The following is a 23,298-nucleotide window of genomic DNA, read 5'->3' as shown; positions in this document are numbered from 1 at the left end:
TGATGAAAATACAGTATTAATATAATGGTAGAAGATCGAGATATCAGCAGGGGTAATAAGCCTGTTAAGATAACAGCTTTATGTGAACTTTGTCATGGTCGCAAGGCAGTTATGAAAAGGCCTAAGAACTTGCAGAAGCTCTGTAAAGAGTGCTTTTTCAAGGTATTTGAAACAGAAATCCACAACACAATCGTAAATGCTAAGTTATTTCAACAAGGAGAAAAGGTTGCTATTGGAGCCTCCGGTGGTAAGGATTCTACTGTTTTAGCATCAGTTTTAAAAACACTTAATGAGCGTTATAATTATCGGTTGCAATTAGTGCTTTTGTCAATTGATGAGGGTATAAAAGGGTATAGGGATGACTCTTTGGCAACAGTTAAGAGAAATCAGAAGCAATATGAGATGCCGCTAGAAATAATATCCTATAAAGATCTCTACGACTGGTCGATGGATGAGATCGTCTCCTGTGCTGGAATCAGATCGTCTTGTACATATTGTGGTGTTTTAAGAAGACAAGCTCTAGATAGGGGTGCTGCGAAACTAGGCATAAGCCATGTGGTAACAGGTCATAATGCAGATGATATGGCTGAGACTGTTTTAATGAACTTGTTGAGAGGTGATACTGCCAGATTAGATAAATCATGTTCTATTTTAACTCAATCTCCGGGTTCTCCAATAAAGCGTTCTAAACCATTTAAATATGCATATCAGAAGGAGATTGTGTTGTATGCTCATTACAAGAAATTGGATTACTTTTCAACCGAGTGCAGTTATGCACCTGAAGCTTTTAGAGGTACGGCCAGAGAACTCTTAAAGTCTTTGGAATCGATTCGTCCTTCTTGTATTATGGATATCATCTACAGTGGTGAACATTTAGTTTTAGCTCCAAGGAAGAAGAAGATAACTAGGCAATATAAGAACAGGGGAAAAATATCAAACAACTATAAAGAGCATGAGATAAATGCGGATGGTTCTGTCACTATTGATCGGAAAGAGTTTAAAGATGGAAACAAATGTGAAAAATGTGGATACTTGTCATCAAATAGAATATGTAAGGCGTGCTCCTTATTGTCAGGACTTGAACTTAATAGGCCAAAGGTAGGCATTAATAATAATTCAGCAATAGATGGCGCAGCAAAGTTAAGCAAGACATTGGAGCAACTTAGTTTTTAAAATATATATTCAAAATACTAACTAATTGGAGGGTTTTTTATAAACATGGCTAGCGCCAGCCTGATGAGTAGGAAAAACCAAAGTCTCTGCAATCACCGTATTAGCCCTTCTGCTAACCCCAAAGACAATTATCTCAGCGATGTCTTCGCCAGTCAAGGGCTCTGTACCACTGTACACTTCCTTTGCTTTCTCTGCATCTCCGCCAAATCTGACTAAAGAAAATTCCGTTTCTACTGCACCAGGATCGATTTCTAAGACTCTAATTCCAGTGTTGATGGTCTCTTTCCTCAATGCCAGAGAAAAGTATCGAACACTAGCCTTCGTAGCACAATAAATTGCTCCACCAGGGTACGGTTCCCGGCCAGCAATAGAACCTATGTTCACAATATCGCCCCTATTTTTCTTCTTGAAGATCGGCATTACAGCCTGAGTCATATGAATGAGCCCAAGAACATTGGTGTCAAACATACCATTAATTTCCTCGTCTTTAATGCTTCCAACCAGAGCTTTGCCTAGAGCTTTACCAGCATTATTAATCAAGACATCAATATCTGCGAATTCTGTCGGAAGCAGGTTTATAAACGGGGCAATTGTGTTACTAACAGAGACATCAAGCTTTGAAGGATGGATCTTTATACTCGGATATTGATGACATAACAAGGAAGATAACTTTTGTAATTTTTCTTCTCTTCTAGCAGTTAAGATCAATTTAATCTGACCATTGGATGCTGCTGCGAACTCTTTGGCAGTTGCTTCTCCAATTCCAGATGATGCACCTGTTATCAAAATCGTCTTATTAGCCAACCTTTGAGATGCTTTGGCTCCGAATGACATGGCTCTTTATTTCTCCTTAATTTTATTTAATTGATAGATGTGGTCAGAAAGTAGGTAAGGGCCAGGTTTACTTGCTGAATAAATGCGAACTGGTAGTGCTCACTATGTTAATCGTGAATGAAACCACATTTATTTGAGATTCTACTTGTCAATATATATATACTACCTACAAAAAATAAGTTAAACGGAACCTCTGTAGAGATGTACCGAACTGGCTTGATTGGTAGAGAATACTAGGGTTTCTGCAATCACAGTGTTCTGTTTTCTTGTAACTCCAAAGACAATAACTTCAGCCACATCTTCAGCTACTAACGGCACAGTATCAGCATACACAGCCTTGGCTTTTTCTAAATCTCCCTTGAACCTGATATTAGAAAATTCAGTCTCGACGTTACCAGGATCGACTTCCATCACTCTAATCTTGGTGTTTATCAATTCCTTTCTTAAGACACTCGAAAAAGACTTGACGCTGGCTTTCGTTGGACAGTAAATACCTCCACCTGGGTAGGGGTCTCTTCCGGCGATTGAGCCCATGTTAACAATATCACCAGAGTCTTTTTTCTTGAATATTGGCAAAATAGCCTGAGTAAGTGTGATTAAACCAAGCACGTTTGTCTGAAACATTTCTTTAATATCTTCGGTCAAAATGGTTCCAATAGGATCACGTCCTAGTGCTTTTCCAGCATTGTTTATCAAGACATCCACATCCGCAAATTCGCTTGGTAAATCATCGACAAACTTCTGGATCGTGTCAACCTTAGAGACATCAAGTTCACACGGTAAGACCTTAATTTGAGGGTACTCTTCCTTCAAGCTTTTAGCAAGATTCTCTAACTTATCCTTTCTTCTAGCAGTCAAGATCAATTTGATATTACCTTTTCCTGCTGAAGCAAACTCTTTAGCAGTTGCTTCACCAATTCCTGCAGAAGCTCCAGTGATAAGAATGATCTTGTTAGCTAATCTTTCAGCCGCTTTTGCTCCGTAAGACATATTCAATTTTCAATGCAACAGAATAGAATCTCTTTTTGTAAAAATTAACAACCAAAGCTTCAGTCAGGGACAAGGAGCTTGCTTTATAGTTTGTTCAATTGTCGGCTCCAGCCTTAGGTTCTTGTTGAACCATTTTACGGGTCTCGGGATCCGAGCGCGAATTCACATACTAAATACAGACATTGATAAGAGCCACTACTACATGAGTTTTAATGAATCAAATATATTTATATATATTTTATAGTGTAAGTAGAGTAAATTATTCCGAAGTTTCAATCACTTTCATTTAGAAGTACAACCAGGTTGATAGGCATAACCGAACTATATGCGAAAACAATTAGTAGAAAGTACTTGGAGCATCTTCTTGGAATAACTTCTTTGATTTTTGGACTCTGTGAGGCAATGGAAATTTCAAGTCCTTAGACAAGTATTGCTTGACGTATTGTCTCTTCACGTCATCAGTCTTTTCCAACTCAACGACTTTCAAGATATGAATATTTCTAAATCTAGCTCTGTGTCTGGCAGCCAAGTCTTGGTACATTCCTTCGACAGCACCGACTCTGGTAACATCTCTGTATTCCTTGTACATGTTGTGAACTCCTGATCTTGATTCGTATCTTAACCAGATACCGAAGGTCTTGACCTTAGTTGGGTGAGGTTCAGAAATAATGTTAACTGAAACAATTTCACCAGAAGCCTTCTTAACCTTGTGCAACTTTTGCAAGAAGTACCAGTAACGAGACTTAGCAACAACAGTGTTGGAAGCAAAAATTCTCATACGGTACAACTTAGGCTCCGGAACTGACTCAGTAGGGAGACGACGACCGATAACTTGGTATTCGTTTAATCTAGACATTCTATAAAGGTTAGTACTATTTCACTTTCACTTAAGGCATAATGCAAGAGCCATGCAAAAGTAGTAGTTCATATTATATTCATAAATATTGATTCTTCGAGATCCTGTCTTCATATATGTTTCATTTCAAATTATACCTTCCTAAGCATGAATCCTTAGGGCTCTTCTTTACAACCCTTAACTCACAAAATTTATTAGCCTGACAATCTTCAAGCAACTCATCCTTGAAATTTTTCATAGTTCATTTTGCATTTTTAAAACCTCGATCGCTCTTCTATCACATTGCTACTTCCTTTTGCTATTACTCTTACTCAATGAAAATATGACATACCTTTACTATTATAGTTCCAAATCTATTAGCTTCTTAAACAAGATTTTCCACAGGTTTTTCAGATGAGTCTGCTTGACCTGTAAATTTTAGAGAGTCTCCATCTGTGAGAACCTACACAAAAATGACACAAAAAAAATTTTCTATTGAAAAGGTATACTGATTTGCACGTGCCTATGGCTCGAAGCCCTAAGCCAGTCTAAAAGCGCTCACCAATGTCAATGCTCAATGCTTAATGCGTTTAGTCTATACTACTCTTCTACTTCGGTCATTAACAATTGGCGTTCATTGAAATAGCTACCTTCAGAATTAACTCTGCTCATATTAGAAACAATAACCTTGTTCACTTTAAATAACCCTTTCCTTTGGCAAAATATCTACTAATAGACTGTTATCAATATTAGTTATGCCGTTACCGCTCACTCCCTTGTATTCAGCGATGTGATCAAAGAACTTATCGAATAAAAATGCTGTGTCAAGAGGGCCACCCTTTGCTTCTGGATGAAACTGAGTTGAAAAAATTGGTCTAGTCTTGTGTTTCATACCTTCGTTGCTTAGGTCGTTTAAGTTCGTAAAATACGGCTCCCAGTCATCGGTTAAAGTAGTAACATCTACTGCATAACCATGATTCTGTGATGTTATATGGCAGCTTCCAGTACTTAAATCCAATGCAGGGATATTGTGAGCTCTATTTCCGTATTTTAATTTAACTGTCTTAGCGCCTCCAGCCAACGCAAGCAATTGATGACCGAGACAAATTCCAAATATAGGCAAATCATGGTGTCTATTCATTGTTTCTTTTAAATTCTCTATAGTACTAGAACAATGCGTTGGATCTCCAGGTCCATTAGAAATGAAGACACCATCAAATTTGTTAGCAACTTTATGGATGGGGTAGTTATAAGGAAATACTGTCAAAGATGCTCCTCTCTGTACCAAACAACGTAAAATATTTTCTTTCGCACCGCAATCTAGGACCGCAATATGAATATTCTTGGAGTACTGGGGGGGACAAGCAACATGGAATGGCGCCTTTGTAGTCACCTTGTGGACTAAGTTTATAGATCCAGGATCTTCAAAAGCGGCGTCTTCATCTGCATCATATTCTTCACCAATGGTGATCTTTGCCAAGGAGGAACCCTTGTCTCTAAGGTACGAAACTAACTGTCTTGTATCAACACCAGTAATAGCTGCGACACCAGATCTCTTACACCATTGTTGTAAAGATTCAACGGCAGTCCAATGAGAGTATTCCAAAGCAACATCGGCCACTACGATTCCAATGCATTGAATATGTGGACTCTCCATGTACTTTAACAAATCAAATTCGTCTTTCTTAGACGACGATGGCACTCCATAATTTCCGATTAAAGGTTGAGTAAAACATAAGATCTGGCCCTTGTAAGATGGATCTGTCATCGATTCTGGGTATCCAACTAGAGAAGTAGTGAACACAGCTTCTCCACTGACATTCTTGTTAGCTCCAAAGGAATACCCATTAAAGATGGGACCGTTTTTGATCGTCAACGTTGCCCTATCCAATTGAGAAGTTTTGTTGACGAAACTGGAAGCTGTCGCTAAGAATCGCTTACCAAAAATTTTTGAAATCATGGCAGACATGAGAGAATTAACTATAGCTTAAATTCTTTACTTTTGTTCTTTCAAGGATAAACTTCAAAATGACAGATGAGACATTGTTGAAAATTTATTCTCAAATTATGACTGATTACGGATCGCGGTTAGCTAAAAAATTTTCAGTGATTGCCTAATTGGGTTCTCGAATAAATCCTTCGATTATCTATCTACCATAATAAATATCTCTACTTAACCTGCTAATATGGGAACGTCAACTGTGACGGTGTTGTAGTTTTCTCTTTGATCTGTACCAGATCCTTTAAATTTCACCGAAACTTCTAGACAATATAACCGTCCTACGAGACAAGTCTGAAAAGAAGGCGCTATTGTGTTGTTGCTTCTATTAATGGTTGTCAACGGTAATGTAAGTTTTTTCTTCCAAAGAACACCCTCAGAGCTTTGCGATCCACTCCACGCTGACTTTAAAGATGCCAAGTCTGATGGGTATATGGCTTTGAAATAATCCTTCACTGTATCTTTTTTAATACCTAGTGATTTCATGGATTTCAAGTAATGGTATGATCTTTTTGAAATGTGAATTTTATTGGCCTTCAAGTAAGTAATGTATTTATTTGCGGTTTCTTTCAAAGATTGCAAATTATCTCTAGTTATTGACACATTGTCATTCAACCTTTCGGCTGTATCATGCTTGGCGTAAAAGAAGTCGTAGTCTAGTTCAAGTGGTAACGGAAAAGTTGTCTGATATGACCAAAGTACCACATTGATTGCAATACTACTGATATCATGAGGGCGTACTGAAAAGTCGCTAGATAGAAAATGGAGCGAAATTTCAACTGACGTGATTAGGTCCTTATCATTCTTATTGTACAACTCGTTAATATTAGAAAAACTTCCACCACCTGCAGGTGTTGAGGAGGAGCTGATGCTACCATTATTGAACTTCTGAATCAAGCTCGGTGATGTATAAGGAAGAGGATTAGTTGGAACTTTAACAAAAAGCTTCATGTCACCGATCTTGATAGAGGGGGACAAGACATTCTTTTTAGCATAAATGTCGACTGGAATTTTATTCCCAATCATTCGCTCCGATGCATAAAAGGAGTCATAGCTAACCTTCAGGGATAATTTTAGTCTTTCTTCTTTTGGATCTGTTTTGGTACCCCTATTTTCCTCAGATGGTATACTAATAACGAGGTTACGGTTTTTTATTTCTTCGCTGCTTAAGTCTTTATGAATCAAAGTCGAGTCAATTTCCTTTTCGATTTGAGCTTTTAACTCGTTTATTGAAGCCCACGTAGACATTGTATTATACTTTTGAAACAAACTTCCATCAATACCAAGGGTGCCGTAAGAATCAAATCCATTATAAGACAATACTTTGTCATAAAATGCAAGCTGCTTCTCTAAATCGGGAATGAATCTCACAAAATATTGTCTACTCCTTGAAATTGCATACTCGGAATCAGAGTTAGGATCGTTGATATCTGACTCCGATAGAGGTGTCTTCTGATTTTCTGTATGTAACTTATCAATAAATTTGGCATCAATTGTATAATTGATGCTCACGTCGTCAAAGCTGTAATCCTTTGTTAAGATTGGGGTACCACGAACATTCAATGTGGCATAACCTAGGGATTTATCGATTTGTAGAGATTTTGCCCCATTATAAAATGCTTGCTTGTCAATACCCATAGAGGGCGGTGGTAATATGTGAAGTAAAACATCATCAGCACAAGAATAATCTAATAATCTGTCTGGAAATTTAAAGGTAAAAAATTTCTTGTATTTTTTTCTGGGTTCTAAAACCCTTTCATCTGGTAGACCAATTTGGCATCCATCATATTCGTCTATTGTAAATGCTTCATATTCAATTCCGGCGCTATTAGGCACGTCCGTATAACCATAAGAGGCACTCAAATCGTACATCTTTAGAAACTTCTTAATTAATATACGACTATAAGGCTTAGCAGCATCATGTGTACCTAGTTTTCGTTCCGTAATCTTGATAGTACCCTCCAAGCTCACCATGAATAAGCCAAAGTCTACTGGCTCATCCGAATTATTGGTGATGATAATATAACCATTAACAGCATCACCGCTGGTGTATTCTTTTAGCCTTGTTTCCATTTCGCACGCCATATGTGGTCTAGGAACTCCTTTTGTAACATATATTTGAATATCTAGAGGCGATGACCTTAACCTTGGTAGACGATCAATGTTATCTAACACCGTATGACCATATAGCTCGTGTGATCTAACAAAATTCGATGCATTATCATTATCAGAATCATTGTCCTCTATGAGAAACCCCTCAGCCTCTTCCTCCTCCTGTCCTTGCTCTCGTTGCAACTGAAATTCGTTTAACCTATTAGTTACCTGATCAACAACTGTATCCAAGTTATAATGGTTTCTTTGTGAGCTAACTGGAGACAATGCACTAGGTGGTGTAGGAGATGAGTTCATTGTATCACCATATTCAGGTGGATTAATGGATAAGTTTTCTTCAAATTGGTTATCATCTCGCTTCAATATAGACTGAAACATTTGAAATGACGGCAACACATCAAAGTAATCAGTGTGTGCACTAGATGTCGTAGCTGATAACGGTAATTGGGGGTTCGACTTGGTGAGCAAATCTATTTGCTTCTGTTGTTCCCTCGATGGTCTATAAGGAGCCGTATTCGGTCTTCTTGAGTCTGTACCACTCCTCAGAGGAGTCAATCTGCTACTGTCTGTACTGGACAGCGGAGCAAGGTCTGTAAAAGATCTTGAATTGATTGACGAAAGCGAAGACGTCGAAACTGAGTAGGAAGGAGGGTCATTAGATGGACTATCTTTTATATTCTTTGAACGGCCACTTTCAGATTCAGCATGCAGCCTTCTAAGTTGAAATCGCATTCCAAGAATATAATACGATAGTATTAAATTTAATTGGAAATCTGAAATCTTATAATATATCGCGATAAAATCCTGATATCGATCCTCTTTCCTTATTGGTACGAAGAGCATAGTATTAAAGAATTTATTAAAAACATTATACAAGTGAACTAAAAAAGAGATGCCTATTTTCAAAATGAGCTTCTAAGAGCAATTAAAATAATAGTTATCAGGAACCACGGCCGGTCAAGGCCATTTATATCATCAAGGTAAAGGAATTACAAATTCCAAAACACAGTAGACCGTCGTGAAATTGTGGTGAATCATCATAAACTAATTCTAATTGAAGTTAGAAACTCATTTTAAAACGCCGCCGTAGATCTTAGAAAAAAAAATTATAAATATTTATCATTAGTCAAACAACAGAACAAGTATCAGACATGAAAAATTCTCTTCAGAAGTCAGACATATGCTTGTCTATTTTTTTCCATTCTCATCTTTTAGCTTTGTAGAGTTGAGTGGGTCCAATGAAATATTTAGAGAAAGCTTATAAAAAATCTAGTCGTTGTTAGTATTTTGATTCAAAATAACCAAGATTTTCAACCGAAAAGAAATCAGTAATGCATGAATGGTAATTTGTAAAGGTTGTCATCAGCAGGAGAATCCTGAAGTCTGACTCGTCATCTATAGGATCATCTTTCATCTAGTCTAATTGAAATTTCAGGAACTTTTACATACCTTTTGGCGTCGTTCATAGGAAAAATGCAACAAATTAATTTCTCTGCTCATGTTAGTATACATAAGATGGTGAGAGCCAATTCGTTTTGTATGACAAAGTATAACTTCAGTTTAAGTGGGTTTCTGAGGCCCACAATAATGCATGGTCATTCATATGTTTCAGCGCCCAGTGCAATAATTCCTCATTAAAACTCAATCAACTACGAAGTAATTAAAAACTTACCTGCTTTTGTTAGTATCAAGACTCAAAAGATATATCGAAAAAGAAAAAAGGTCAAGAATATCAGTAGCGTATGGTGCAAAACTTTTATCAATCATACGATTCAGCCAGTAATTCCAGCTTTGTTTTGTTAAATCATCATTAATTCTTAAAAGAGCCTTTTTTAATCGATTTCTTTTCATAGGAGATTCACTTACTTGTCACCTATACAAATCAGTCATATTAAGCACATGTATTTCATCAAATTCATTATAAAATCTAAGCTTGTTAGTAAGTCTAATTCAGTTCAATCGAAAATCTCTCATGGAATCAAGCACGTAGTTCAGAATTTACTTTGCGATCATTCTAAATAGTCACAAACTCTAGTTTGATTTGTGTATTTGGATCATCATTAATTTTGTCTGCCAATAAGAGAATGTGAATCATAAAAACATACCTAGTATCTAGTATCTAGTAAATCAATCTATATGTCATAAAGATTATTGAATTACCATTTTTTATTAAGAGTTCGACAAAATATAAGGCAGGAAAATTTTTCGAGCCTTTATATACCGTCCTTTTTTTCATGCCGGGTAAAATACTCATCTATAAGAATACTGTAGAGTTGATTTATGCTCTAATATTATTGTTAAATGGCTATTTACTTTGACCAGCATTACTGTTCACACTTTCATTATTAACATTGAATGGCGGTGGTGGTGGAGGCATGAACATTCCCATTGGAACTGGAGGAACTGGCATTCCAAAAGGCATTGGAGGTGGAACAAACATATTTGGTTTTGAAGGTAAATCTATTCTTTGTCTCTTTAAATCAGGGCCATCACCAGAGTCTAACTGATGCTTCAAAGAAGTGGCCGGATTTTCGATACCTATTTCTTCTTGCTTTTCCTTAATATATGTCTCCAACTCATTTTCTAAATCCTCATTCCTAATAAGAGAATCTATAAATACGTCTTCAGTTCCACAGTTGGGACAATGAAAATCATTTTCAATCAATAATTGTTCAATACGTGGTTGAGAATAGTTGTAATTCTTTAGTTTTTTTAGTTTCGACTTATCTTGGCAACATGGTGTCATCACTATTGGAGGAACTAAAAGTTTTTTAGTCGTCGACAAGGGATCTAAAAACTCGTTTCTTCCATCTTTTTCTATACAGTTTAAAATTTGTTGTTCAAATTCTTGCTTAGCTTTCATTGCTGCGTTCTGTTGTTTCTCTTGATATGTGTTCCAAGTTTTGCTGTCGGCCATAGCGATCACATATTCTCCTGTATCGGTGATCATGTAAGTATTTCCTTGCTGATCGACTAATTCGCCATTATCATTCGTTGTAATCCCATTATCTGCTCCATCAGTTTGATTTTCAACTGCCTCTTTGGATATTGTCTTTAAATATGACCTAGGTATACCCGTTGTCCTTTTAATCTTCTTACCTTCAAAATTAGGATCTGTATTTGTAGGGCAATTTCGAATCCAATGATCTTTTGCACCACATCTGTAGCAAATGTACCCAGGAGGGGGAAGATCTTCTGGATTAGAGCCACTGTTGGGCTTATTATATATTGCCTTATGTGTGGACAACTCATCTTGCGTCTGTGCCCAGGCATTGGATTGGTTTTCAAACATCATTTTGATACGGTCCTCTTCTGTCATATTTTCGTCTGCTGTCTTGGGCTCAGTCACAGTGCCCACGCTATTGGTTGTGGTTGTACTGATTGCCTTCCTATTTATTCTTGGTTTACCGCTAACATATCTCGACGCATTATTAAACTTACCATTTTTATGTGAGCTTGGTGATCTTCTAGCGAGTACGAAACTTGATCTTGGTATAACATCCTGATCATTCTCGTATTCCAAGTCTGGTTGTTCCAGGTGATACAATCTTAACATAAAATCATTTCCTTGTCCCAACTGATTTTGTACTATTATCTCATGCTTCAAGTCAAAAACACTTATCCCTGTCCCATCAAAGTGGACTGTAGATTGATCCTTTTGTGATAAAAACTTATAAAAGATCGTTGAAGACATGCCATTCGGTTTATATTTTCTTGTGTGCTATTCTTTGAGTTAAATATGCTTTTCCTGACTATCAATATTTTGGAGATGTAAGTTGCACAAAACCGCGAAATACAGTAAGTTCGTAGACAAAAGATCTTTATAATAACAAGTTGATTTAGTAACTTAATTTCAAAGAAAAAAGAGTCACGAAATGAGTAGCGGCTATTCCTGTTCTATTATAACAGGATTCAGACGACACTTACCTATACAAAATGTCACATTGCCGCTTAAATATCCAAGAGTTCTCGAAAATAAATCAGCTGCCGATGCGTTCTCTGAAAGTTTGACTGCGTCTGGTTCTCTCATTAAATTGAAAGATAAGTTTGACAGTTATATTCAATTTGTCTCATATGAGATCCTAAGTGATATGAAGACAATAATATTGACTCCCATAAATTTGCAGACAAATGAACTAGGACTTGTCTTTAGGAGCTTACAGATTTCATTACCTCATGAAATAATCGCAAAGGATTGCTTCAGCATTATATATAGTGCTCCTGTTCATGAATCAAATGATGATGATCCATTCTTTATTGTTGATTTGATAGACGAAAACTTCTTGTTTATTTCGTTAAAAATTCAATTGTCCGATTTTATTGTTTCTCAAGAGCATAATAGACTTTCCGTTGATAATTTCAAGTCTTGGGGAAATATATCGGTGCCTTATTCATTCGAATTGAGATCTTCTCCTTTTTTATCAAAAGCAATTGATCCCTACAATATTATTGTTTCGTTAAAGGATGGTGGATTGCTCCATTTTCAAAGGACCGACCTATTAAAGGATTTTGATGTATATAATTTCACTGATGCCTCGTCATTATTCAATTTAAATATCTTTGGTGGAATCCTCAAGAAAGGAGAAACAAATCTGGAGTCTTTGATAGGTGGCATTTCTTCGGATGCCGTTATTGACTTAATTGCATTAGATTCTAGTTTTATTGTTACCTACTCTGTTTCAAAGATATTACGATTTTGGAACATCAAAACTCATGAACAAATATGCAAGTCAATTGACTTGAGCAAGCTTAATTCAAGTCAAGCCATACCTACAACTGTTCCAACCAAGTATCTAAATGTGTTTCAAAATAGAAACACGGGAAAGAAATATTTAGCTTTGCCAATAGCTGGGTCAGTCATGAATGAAAAGAATAATTCAAGAAGCGGTTTCACTTTCAAAATCTGGGAAATAAACTTTCACTCGCATCATTTTGAAGCCGTGGAAATTCAGAGCTTGAATTTTCTGCCTATTCGCCCTAAGTTGCCAACATATAACGAACAAGAAGATCAAAATCAACATTCTATATGGCTCATTCAGGACTATCTAGTGAAGTTTGAAGAAGATAGAATTAAATTTCATATATTATGGAAGTCCAACATCTCATCAGTTGTTTCTACATATGATGTTGTCTTTCCTAGCGGTAGTATAACTTCAGTGATGTGGTCTGAGTTGAACCTGAGTGGTAGTCTCGCTGAAATAGCTCCTTACCATGAAATAGAATACTACCGTGACATGATCTTGAGTTCTGGAAGATACGATGATATGGTCGTTATTACCTCATTAAACATTTTTAGAGAGCATGCAACCTTGAGCCCCTCAGTTAGAGGAGAGTCAATTCGAAATCTGGTAATAGAAACCATAAATGCCATATCGAAAGAAAACCTGCTTGACCTGAGATCTTGTTGGTTTAGATTGTTTTCCCTATGTGAAGAATTCAAGAAACTAAGTGATGAATCTTTATCTTTTGTTGACGTTGATAGCAAATTCTTAGTAAGTTTACATGCAAATGGAATTGGAATATTCCGAAAATCTCACTATTATGAAGAATATCTTCGAGTCGAAAATTCTAAAGATAAATTGGCAAAAATATTAAATCGCTTGTCATTAATATTGTCTACTAAGACTTATTACAAAATTTTGCAGAGCATTAAGGGAATTCAAAAGTTAACGGTCGAAAGCAGTGCTGAATTATATGATACTTATCTCTACAAAAAAATCACAGATGAAGAAGTAAAGGCTATCATGAACGAAATGGAAACAATACCTAACGCGATGGATATTATGAGCTTGCTTATCAATCGTCCTCTAAAAGAAACTGGTCTAGGTCCATTCAGTAGCCATGAAGATGACTTGGAAATTTTCACGAAGCTTTGTACAATCACATCTTTCAAAAATATAAAGCATCAACATCAATTCATTTTGTTGGGCCTTTTCATTTTGATCTTAATATGTGAGCCAAGTGATCAAATTTTGTCATTAAGTAATCAAATCATCGAAAAAATTTCATCATTTGGATTGATTGAATCGATATTTGATACAGGCTTTGCTCCTTCTTACTCTAAGCAGCCTCCTTGCAACAAGCTTGAAAACTCTTTGTTCTGGACTGGAATAGTGGACAAGAACGAAGAACTTAAACGACTCATAAGCGATCTTAAAATAAATGAGGCTTATGATTATTTTAATAGCTCGATAATTTCGAAAGGAGATAAATTTGTGGTGGATGTGAGTCTTGACTTAATCAAACATGGCGAAGGAAAGCTTATTCAGGAAAAGTTTTTTGCTAGGTTACACCAAAACGAAACGATTGAAAGATTCTTGATAGGTCTAGTTTACTTGATCAATAATGAGCCTGCAAAATTCTTTGAAATTTTTGATGAATACGAGGCCTTTGATATGAATAATCGTATCATTCGAGACAGAGTATCTGATCTCCTTGATTCGGATAATAGAATAAAGGAGTTTTTGGATACCTTTCTTGCTGACGAGATAGATGAGTCTCTAAAGAAGGCAAATTATTTTCATGCATTGTCTACTTTATGTAGATCTCAGGTGAAATACAATAGAGTGCATTCGAATTCCCTTACTGATTTCATCAGCCCAGAAGAAGACACACAGTCCATTGAAAAAGACTTTATTCTTCGTGCACTCAAATTTGAAGAAAAAGCAATAAAAAGCTTGAGACTGACCAAAAATTTTGATGAAAGAGTAGAGAAAATGGTGGACCAATATTATTTGAATATCTTGGACATGTCATTAAATTTGTCTAACTACAAAATGGTTTACGATGCTTTATACAACCTAGATATTTCAAAGTTTAAGGGTAACTACGATTATTTCAAATTGTTCACCAAATTCATTAGCCATTTAATATCCAATCATGCAATTTCTGAATTGTTTCATAAAGATAAGCGCTTCCTCTATCAGAAGCACTATCTGCTAATCGACTCCATTTTGCTTGAATTAGCAAATGGTGAGTTAACATTGTCGAATTCGCTACGTTGTTATGAGTTCCTTTATTCTTGGAGGCTTTTTGGATGTTCAATTCAGATGGATTCAGAGCATTTGGCCGACAAGAGAGGAGCTGTCGAAGCATTGTACATGTTTATCACTAGGTTCAAGTTTGAAAAATCTAACCTCTTGACAAACACCACAACTACAGTTGAAGATATTAAAGAATATAAATTAAAGATTTTAGAATTGTACCTTGTCATTTTGAATTGTCTAAAGAGCTTCGAAAATGATGAGGATAAGTGGCTTATAAAATCTATCGATTCTGAATCACTCTCAATAATGAAGTTAGATGATCTAAGCACTGAGTATTTTGAGTGGCTCAAAGAGTTGGAACTTGAGTTAAATGGTAGTTTGGAATAATAGGCGGTTGCAATTTCATTAAACTTTGACTGACCTAAAAGACATAAAATACGGTGGTATTTTAGAATAGTCTCGTAAAATTGGCTGGTTCAACTTATCAGCGTTCTTTTTCCATAGAAAATATAAGGGCCTGTATATGTACTATATGCCGTACTATAAAATGAAATAAAGTAATACTAATCACGCTTTTCAAATATATGATAGTTGTAGAATAGCTTTCCTCGTAATAGAATGAGTGCACCCGCTTATTATGAGCTTTATCGGCGTTCAACCATTGGTTCTACGTTAACCGACGCATTAGACACACTTATTCTGGATGAGAAAATCCAACCTCAATTGGCGATGCGTATTTTAAATAACTTTGACAGAATTATATCTGAATTATTAAAGTCTGACCTGGGAATCGCAAAGTCGAAGTTAACATTTAAGGGAGATTTACACACATATGGTTTTTGTGATGACGTGTGGACGTTTAGTATAAAAAATGCATCTATAAAATTATCTGATGCTACAAATTCAGGAGGTGATACTTTAGGGGATAATGAAATTAGTATTGATAAATTCAAGATAGTCGCTTGTAACTCAAGAAAAGCAGGTGATTCTTAACTGTTTGCTGACACCAAAGAATTTTGAAAGTAAGTAAGTATATTTAATAAACAATTGACTGTTAATATTACTGGATAAATTTTTAACCAATATTTGCCTTCATATTACCACTTCCCTTGGGATTGTCGTCTTTCCAATCATCCCATCTTCTTTGCTCCCGTTCTTCCTCGCTATCTTCGTAGTCACTTTCTTCATTGATTTTACTCTCGATTGGCTCTGACGCCATTTTACCATTAGCCAATTCATAATCTAAGTACTCGTCAACAGTCATGGATGGTAGTATCTGACCTGTACCGAACACCTTGTCCTTCAACTGCTGCCTATCCAGGGTGATTGTAAAAGGTTTGAGTATTTTTCCTTGCTTAGAAATAAGATCTGAAATACCTTTTTTCTGAAAAGGCAACGATTCCAACCTCGTTGTGTATCCTGAGTCATCTCTGTCTGTCGGTTTCTCTCCCTTAAGTTTATTATTCTCAGAAGGCGTATGGTTGTTTGGTCTTCTTGAAAGAACGTCAAGTTCCATTACTAAGTTTTCAAGGCACTCAAATGCCTTCATACTAAAAAGCTTGACCTGGTCAAGAAATACTTCTCGAATGGTCTCTCTATCAAAGCGTTCAAAAGAATCGTTAGCATCGTCCTCTCCCTGGTCGTAGTATTTGTCTAGCATTTTAACCTTAGAACCGAGTTCCTTCTCCTCCCTATGATTTGCAATCTTTTGAGCTCTTTTTCTGGCTGGATTATTATCAAAAAGTAATATCTCATCAAATGTTGGATTGTAAGTTTCTTTAAATGATTTGATTCTTGCGGATTGTTGCTTGGATAATATCTCATATCCATCCAAAAGCACCAAAAAATTCACAAAATACCTCTTCGCCATATTTAGGTTTGCCTCCTTATATTCGAGAATATCTATAGGGTCTTCCAAAGACCCTGATTTAGGATCAGATAAAGATAAAAGGTAGAGTGATCCCAAGTAAAAATCAACATTTAGAAATTGAATATAACTGGTGCTTATTTCATCAATAGATTCATTATCACTAAAAAGATGCAAATTTTCACTGATTAGTTTAATCAATTGAAACTCTTTTATCAAATGCAAAAGTTTAGATTGAAATTTTATTGAATCTTGCCTCTCACTGGGTCTAATGTCTGCCTTAAAGTCATGATAGAAATCATTTATAGCTAGCCTAAAGCGCTGAGATAACGTAAGATTTTTCCTATCTTGATCTTCTATTATTGCCATCGCTAAATATATCTGTTCTCTAAACGTAAAAATTATGTTGCGCAACATTATCATTTGAGTAATCAAAGAATATTTTTCTTCTAGGTAAACAAAATGGAAAGAGTCTAAAATACAATTCTGTCCATGTATTAAACGAAAGAAATAGAGTCATAACTACGTTGATTAGGGATGATAGCTTTTTCACCTATATGTTGTTGCTATTGTACAACACCCACAATAACTGTAGTGTTCCTAAGACAAACGACTGGATTAATAAACTGATGGCAGTTTAACTTGCCTCTGAAAAGTTAGGGAATACACAGGTGTATTAACGATCTTCTGTAAGAGGCGACCGATTGGAGATATCAATTGGCGGTAGAATACTTCAATATTTGTAGAAGAATGGCCTCGTCATTTCTAGGAGAATACAAACCCATGAGATATGATGAGGATATCTTTACAGGAATTGGGGAACCTCAAAAAGGCTGTCAAACTAATAAATAACAACAGATAACGTTAGTAGATTGTATTATCTGAATATTTAACCGCGGCTTTGATTTTGCCCCCATCAGATAATAGTAGAGAAGAGAGGAAAGAAAGGTGGGACAGATTGAAACATATTGGGAGGCCCAAGATATAAAAGTAGAATAGATATGAATAGGAAGCTCTGACTGGTTCAACAGAAGAAATGAGATGAAAAGGCGTAGTTAAATAACGAATTACGCAGTATCACAATCAATTTTGGGTTCTTTTCTATAAGCTAAACCGTCTATACCTTATACCTGAATCTGAGGTCTGGGTCTGACTCGATCAGGTCTGTGATACCGTAATATTTGGACAAATATGTAATGGGGCCTACCACCTCTAGTGCTGTAAGATTTTTAGTGCACAGGGCTGTCTTAACATCTATGAACCTTTACAGAATGATATAACAGCCCATTTACCTGAAGAGCTCCAAAACTCGCCAACTTCATTCCCCATCGATTTATATTTCTCAATCAACTCTTCGTTTAGTCCTTCCGGCAACCCCACTACAACATCTGCTTTACAAGTGCGTAGTGATAATATGGGAAGCTTAGAATCTGCCAAATCCATGATTGCCGTTGAGAAGGGAGTAGTTTTAGGCCATTGCAAATCACCGGTCAACTTTCTGTAATTTAAATCACCTTTGAAGATGACTAGGTCTGAGTTTAATAAATTTTTATACAAGTCTTCGGTTCTTGGGATTTCCCAAAAGTAGCTATCTGATGTCCAAAAGTCATGCGATTCAACTCTGATCTGATTGCTTTCGATATAATGTCTTAATCTATCATGAAGGGAGATAAGTGCTTGAGCATCTTGTTTCTCGTTATAGATCTCAGTGAAAAACTTCAGATCGCCCAACTGAGCAATTAAGTTATCAAAATCTTTTGGTAATGTATCACTCACAAACCAAGGGATCTTTTTACAGTGAATGTGGACAGACGTAACCAAATTTGAATCGAGTGCAAATAGTCCAAAGATTAAATCAGCAAACAATTCAAATCCGGCATTATCCAAAACAATATCGATTCTTCTTGTATTTTCTTTAACCAAATGATTCCAAGCTTGATTTAAATCATTAACTATAATCTTTTCTTCATTTTTTTTCCTAAAGTCAGCTGCCTGGACTGATTTGATTTCCTCAATGGAAACACTTCCAGCTAACAAAGACAAGTCTGTTGCATTTCCCCACAAAGATATGCTTATAAACTCGTTGAAAAGTATTTGTAGAGCATCTGGGCTCACGTCCTGATTCTGTAACTCATCAGATAGCGTCTCATATCGTTTGCATAATTCAAGAACGCCAGACAGTGAGTGTTGAAAACTGCTATTCTTTTGTGCCTCAAAGATATCAAATGATCTCCAATACGAATGTTCTGAACTAATGAAATACAAATGAATCAATTCATACAAATAACATTCGAGATAGAGCCAAGGTCCCGTGAGCCATGTAACGGTCTTTTCTTCGTTTAATTTTTCTAAAGATTTATTATAGTGAACTAAGCAACCATTCTTCTTGATCGCGGCATTATCAAATGGAGTAACTTTTTCGTCTTTTTTAAAAGAAGTGAGTAGCAGCTCAAGCTTGGCAATTAAAACACCCCCCGATTCTTTTAAAGAAGGCTGGTTTTCAATTTCCATCATCAAATGCTCAATCCCTTCCTTAATTATAGTTGGCCATCTCTTACGTACAGTCGAATACGCAAAGGATTTAGGATCATCGTTATAATAAGGCTCAGGTAATTGCATTGTAGTTTGGTACGTATGAGTAAAAGAAATACTTGCGACCGCTTGAATCTCGTCCTCAATTATTTATATTGAGCAAAAATATTTGCATTGCGACTCAATAACTTCGAGATTCTACACTGAGCAAGAAAAAGAAAAACATATATTAAATCCGATGGATGACTATTATTATCAATGTTTAAGGAATTGCATTGAAAACAAATAGGACTCACATGGTTTATATAAAAGAAAAAAACAAAACATAGGAAAAATACAACGACTGTCACAACATTTTTTGTTTAGTCGCCATCAGCACACTTACCACTGGTGAGGGCTCAAGCGACACAATATGGTACACTATTTCTTCAGTATGCCTTTTTCAATACAAGACGTATGAGCAGTCTAGCTGCCGTTCTTCTTCGCATATTCAGCCTTTTCCTTCTCGTATCTCTTCTTGTCGGCATCAGCCTTGCTCTCATAGGGAACCTTCTCCTCAGAGTTCAATGCTTTCCATTTCTCACCTAACAACTTACCAACTTGGCCGAACGAGATCCCTGGGTTCTCTGCTCTGACAATATCCCTATTCTCGTTTGCGAAAAACATGTATGCTGACAAAGATCTCTTTGGTGCATCTGGGTCCTTCTTCTTTCTTGTGGTTTTTCTCTTTTCAGTTGACATCGTGCTGATAAAGTTAGTATATTTGAATATTAATAAAAAAGAGAGGAAGCTTTTATGAAATACAGCGTTTTATGTTTATGGCTTTCTATCAAAATAAACAAAGCATGGCCGCAGCCATGCCCACAAACGCGTAATGACCTGCATATCATCCCACCGACAATAACTTTTATTCACTGCAATTCGGGTCCTTGCCAGCCTTCAGCGATTTTTGTGCTACTCGGCGCGTCGATTGCGATATCCTGTATATAATTGTGCACAACTTTCGAAATCTATCATTAAATTTACCCAATTCTCAATTTCAAGACCTGTTCCTAGTCAAAGCAATATCCACTTTCCCCAACTCTCCGCCTGCTTCGATTGTAGACATCATTTCACAGCGCTATCAGGATAAGTAATATATACTTGATGCTTAGAATAGACAAATGATTAGGACATTGCGTGGCATTTTCATCTCCCAGGTCTGAAATGGATTTCGCAACCGTCAACACGGTGAAAACATGATGTTGTCAATTCAGCTTCCATAAATCAAGCTGGAGCTTCTAATACAGCGTAGCCGATGGACAATGAATATGATTATCTTCAATTAATATGCCTTGGTATTGATGGCAAGTTTCATGTGCTGCAACCATTTTCTGTCATACTTACTTTTGAGTGTAGTAAATTTAACTATGTAGCCTTAACTATGTAGAAATTAACTATAAGAATTTAATTAGAAGAATTTTGAGTTAATAAAGTATTGTATGGGGGCGAATGTGTTACTAACAAAAATAATGAGAATGTTGCTGTACTCAGTATTGTTAGTGCTGAAATTTACGCTTTGCCTTGGAAATTACTTAGAGAAATTGATGGTAATACAAAGGCAATTAGGGCCCTTCTCTGGGGTGAATGAGTCCTGAATGAGCCATATTCTTCGAGTGTCATGCTTCGAGTGGGATTTCCAATAATAGTAGACACTGTGGAAGAGCTTTGAGCTCCTTAGAATTTGGATTACATGATATTTTGAATTTAAAGCAGTTAGCAAAATTGATTATTTTCTAAAAGATACATGTAATAAGCTTGACATTATAGTGGTACAGGTGAATCATTACGGCAAAGTGAAAGGGTTGAATGAAGAAATGTATTTAAAAGATTTGCTGAACACTTCTGCAAGAAAATATCTGGAATTTCACAGTGCGACCGCAAGAGAAGGTTAAAACCATAAGATAGTTCCAAATAAGGGAGCATAGATAGATCATCTCAAGGTTCAGTAATGGCTCAATAAATTTCAATAGCATATTCGTCCTCTTATTTTATGACCTTCGGTGCCGTGAAACGTTTTTGCAAAAAATATCATCAAGTGTGTTGTACAGGTTCATATTGGTGCCAGTGCCATAAACCGAGTATGTTAAAGTATCATTATTGGTAGTAGTAGTTATAAAAAAGTTACAGCACAATCTTGTAGTATACTTGAATTTTTAAGAATGAATTTTGATAGAAATTATATAAATAATTGATACAACTTTTGCAACAATTTGTGTAATTATCATTAATTTTTGCACCTTTGGATTCGAATGAAGCTTTCCAAATAAACTACGAAATCCTCAACGCTTGGAAAACTATCTTCGTTGGTCACTGAAATCGTCGCCAATACTTTGTTTAGGCAAATGATATAAACGTAGATAGACCGATCGGAGTCAGTACTTGAGAGAAGCACACGCTCTAGCTATAATTGCTAAACTCCTCATCTCAGATCAATCTTCAATCTCCCTGCACCGAAAAAAAAATCGATCGATTTGATCTAACTTTAAAATATAGCTAATATAGCTCTAAGTAGGAGGACGATACTGGCTGTCTTTTATGTAAGAGCGTTATATATATCAAGGGACAGTCTCAACTCTGTTCCATAACGAAGTTGAACGACAAGTTCTAAACCGTAAAAATATTTAATTACTTGTAATGAGGTCACACCCGATCGAATAGCTTTTACTATCTAACGCAATTCACATATGGTTCCCTTTATTGTTTTCCGATGAACGAAAATCAATCAAATTTCCAATGAAGCATAAATAAATTTATGTGGCTCGAGTGCGATTCTTGATTCAATATGACATGCCTTTTCCAAAAAATTTAGTAAGAAATTAGAGATGGTTAGCACTCAGGTTCTATTTTTGCTGGTATTTTTGCATTATTTACCTATATATCCTAATAATTTAAATAAAGTTCGGTAGTGAAAGAGGAAGTTGTGGCGTTGCTTGCAAATGCCGTGATGTTTGCAGATATCGTATAAGAGGAGTGACCGGAACATTTCTGAAGCAATTTTATGAACTATACCAGAATTCCACTTCATTTCCCCCATGTCTGGTATGTTCTATCAATAAATGATACAAGCAATTGCATTCAATACTAACAGAATTTTCAGCTAGTATTAAGTTGTACAGTTTCACGACACCTAATGGGTATAAAATATCCATTCTTTTAGAATTATTGGGATTAAAATATGATACACAATCCGTAAACATTAGAGATAATGTCCAAAAAGAACCATGGTTTTTAAAGCTCAATCCCAATGGTAGAATTCCAACCTTAGTTGATAATTCGACAGGAGTTACCATTAGTGAGACAGGAGCAATCCTTCAATATCTTGTGGATACCTATGATAAGGACTACAAGTATAGCTACAAAGTAGGAACGAAAGAATATTACAAGCAATTGGAAATTCTTTATTTCCAGATGGCAGGAGTGGGACCTATGCAAGGACAGGCGAACCATTTCAAGTTTGCGGCCAAGGAGAAAATTCCTTATGCAATTGAAAGATATGAAAATGAGACTAAAAGGCTCTACTCTGTTGTCGAGGAATACTTGAAAAGGAACGAAAGCAACGGAAGATATCTAGTCGGCAATCATTACTCTATTGCTGACATTGCAATCGTAGCATGGGCAAAATCATTGAGTAAGTTGGACATTGATATTGCACAATGGCCATTAGTTAAAGAATGGTTTGACCAATTGAACTCGCTTTCTCAAGTCCAAAAGGGTTTTACTATTCCATAGCGTCTTATACAAATCAAGCTTAATAAGGAATGTTAAGTAGAGTTTGGAAGATTGAGATCTGAAGAAGTAACATCTAATACATTTTAGCCTTGAGCTCCGAAGCTTGAGTCATTACTACTACAAATTTGTATAAAATGTATTTGTTTGAAATCACGTCCCTTTCTTATTTCTCTCATACTATCGAACAATTCTTATATTA

General features: G+C 36.1%; 13 protein-coding genes across 13 annotated transcripts; 4 read left to right on the top strand and 9 right to left on the bottom strand.

Moving 5' to 3' along the window:
• Positions 1-24: 24 nt before the first annotated feature.
• On the top strand, positions 25-1,173 carry PRCAT00001287001 (uncharacterized protein; the record flags this gene model as incomplete). Its single annotated transcript, XM_062951060.1, has 1 exon — positions 25-1,173. One exon carries the CDS (start codon positions 25-27, stop codon positions 1,171-1,173), a length of 1,149 nt encoding a protein of 382 aa, XP_062808100.1.
• Positions 1,174-1,194: 21 nt separating this feature from the next.
• PRCAT00001286001 (uncharacterized protein) lies at positions 1,195-2,007 on the bottom strand (the record flags this gene model as incomplete). Its single annotated transcript, XM_062951059.1, has 1 exon — positions 1,195-2,007. The coding sequence occupies one exon, from the start codon at positions 2,005-2,007 to the stop codon at positions 1,195-1,197; it is 813 nt and encodes a 270-aa protein (XP_062808099.1).
• Positions 2,008-2,187: 180 nt separating this feature from the next.
• PRCAT00001285001 (oxidoreductase) lies at positions 2,188-2,997 on the bottom strand (the record flags this gene model as incomplete). Its single annotated transcript, XM_062951058.1, has 1 exon — positions 2,188-2,997. The coding sequence occupies one exon, from the start codon at positions 2,995-2,997 to the stop codon at positions 2,188-2,190; it is 810 nt and encodes a 269-aa protein (XP_062808098.1).
• Positions 2,998-3,334: 337 nt separating this feature from the next.
• On the bottom strand, positions 3,335-3,853 carry RPL20B (60S ribosomal protein eL20; the record flags this gene model as incomplete). Its single annotated transcript, XM_062951057.1, has 1 exon — positions 3,335-3,853. The coding sequence occupies one exon, from the start codon at positions 3,851-3,853 to the stop codon at positions 3,335-3,337; it is 519 nt and encodes a 172-aa protein (XP_062808097.1).
• Positions 3,854-4,529: 676 nt separating this feature from the next.
• CPA1 (carbamoyl-phosphate synthase (glutamine-hydrolyzing)) lies at positions 4,530-5,801 on the bottom strand (the record flags this gene model as incomplete). Its single annotated transcript, XM_062951056.1, has 1 exon — positions 4,530-5,801. One exon carries the CDS (start codon positions 5,799-5,801, stop codon positions 4,530-4,532), a length of 1,272 nt encoding a protein of 423 aa, XP_062808096.1.
• Positions 5,802-6,005: 204 nt separating this feature from the next.
• Positions 6,006-8,675, bottom strand: PRCAT00001282001 (ubiquitin-ubiquitin ligase; the record flags this gene model as incomplete). Its single annotated transcript, XM_062951054.1, has 1 exon — positions 6,006-8,675. The coding sequence occupies one exon, from the start codon at positions 8,673-8,675 to the stop codon at positions 6,006-6,008; it is 2,670 nt and encodes an 889-aa protein (XP_062808095.1).
• Positions 8,676-10,248: 1,573 nt separating this feature from the next.
• Positions 10,249-11,637, bottom strand: PRCAT00001281001 (cleavage polyadenylation factor subunit; the record flags this gene model as incomplete). Its single annotated transcript, XM_062951053.1, has 1 exon — positions 10,249-11,637. The coding sequence occupies one exon, from the start codon at positions 11,635-11,637 to the stop codon at positions 10,249-10,251; it is 1,389 nt and encodes a 462-aa protein (XP_062808094.1).
• A 181-nt stretch (positions 11,638-11,818) lies between these two features.
• PRCAT00001280001 (uncharacterized protein) lies at positions 11,819-15,316 on the top strand (the record flags this gene model as incomplete). The annotated part of the gene is made up of 1 exon (XM_062951052.1): positions 11,819-15,316. The coding sequence occupies one exon, from the start codon at positions 11,819-11,821 to the stop codon at positions 15,314-15,316; it is 3,498 nt and encodes a 1,165-aa protein (XP_062808093.1).
• A 231-nt stretch (positions 15,317-15,547) lies between these two features.
• Positions 15,548-15,922, top strand: TOA2 (transcription initiation factor IIA subunit gamma; the record flags this gene model as incomplete). Its single annotated transcript, XM_062951051.1, has 1 exon — positions 15,548-15,922. The coding sequence occupies one exon, from the start codon at positions 15,548-15,550 to the stop codon at positions 15,920-15,922; it is 375 nt and encodes a 124-aa protein (XP_062808092.1).
• Positions 15,923-16,004: 82 nt separating this feature from the next.
• Positions 16,005-17,165, bottom strand: PRCAT00001278001 (uncharacterized protein; the record flags this gene model as incomplete). Its single annotated transcript, XM_062951050.1, has 1 exon — positions 16,005-17,165. One exon carries the CDS (start codon positions 17,163-17,165, stop codon positions 16,005-16,007), a length of 1,161 nt encoding a protein of 386 aa, XP_062808091.1.
• Positions 17,166-18,050: 885 nt separating this feature from the next.
• HRT2 (putative methyltransferase) lies at positions 18,051-19,415 on the bottom strand (the record flags this gene model as incomplete). The annotated part of the gene is made up of 1 exon (XM_062951049.1): positions 18,051-19,415. The coding sequence occupies one exon, from the start codon at positions 19,413-19,415 to the stop codon at positions 18,051-18,053; it is 1,365 nt and encodes a 454-aa protein (XP_062808090.1).
• Positions 19,416-19,793: 378 nt separating this feature from the next.
• Positions 19,794-20,069, bottom strand: NHP6A (high-mobility group nucleosome-binding protein; the record flags this gene model as incomplete). Its single annotated transcript, XM_062951048.1, has 1 exon — positions 19,794-20,069. The coding sequence occupies one exon, from the start codon at positions 20,067-20,069 to the stop codon at positions 19,794-19,796; it is 276 nt and encodes a 91-aa protein (XP_062808089.1).
• Positions 20,070-22,402: 2,333 nt separating this feature from the next.
• On the top strand, positions 22,403-23,099 carry GST2 (glutathione S-transferase GST2; the record flags this gene model as incomplete). Its single annotated transcript, XM_062951047.1, has 2 exons — positions 22,403-22,409; positions 22,528-23,099. 2 exons carry the CDS (start codon positions 22,403-22,405, stop codon positions 23,097-23,099), a joined length of 579 nt encoding a protein of 192 aa, XP_062808088.1.
• Between the last annotated feature and the right edge of the window lie 199 nt (positions 23,100-23,298).

The sequence above is a fragment of the Priceomyces carsonii genome, assembly GCF_900007245.1.
Source record: "Priceomyces carsonii strain CBS4050 genome assembly, scaffold: Debaryomyces_carsonii_scaffold_1, whole genome shotgun sequence".
NCBI lineage: Eukaryota > Fungi > Ascomycota > Pichiomycetes > Serinales > Debaryomycetaceae > Priceomyces > Priceomyces carsonii.
Note: the sequence above shows the minus strand (reverse complement) of the source record. Positions and strands in the feature narration are given on the sequence as shown.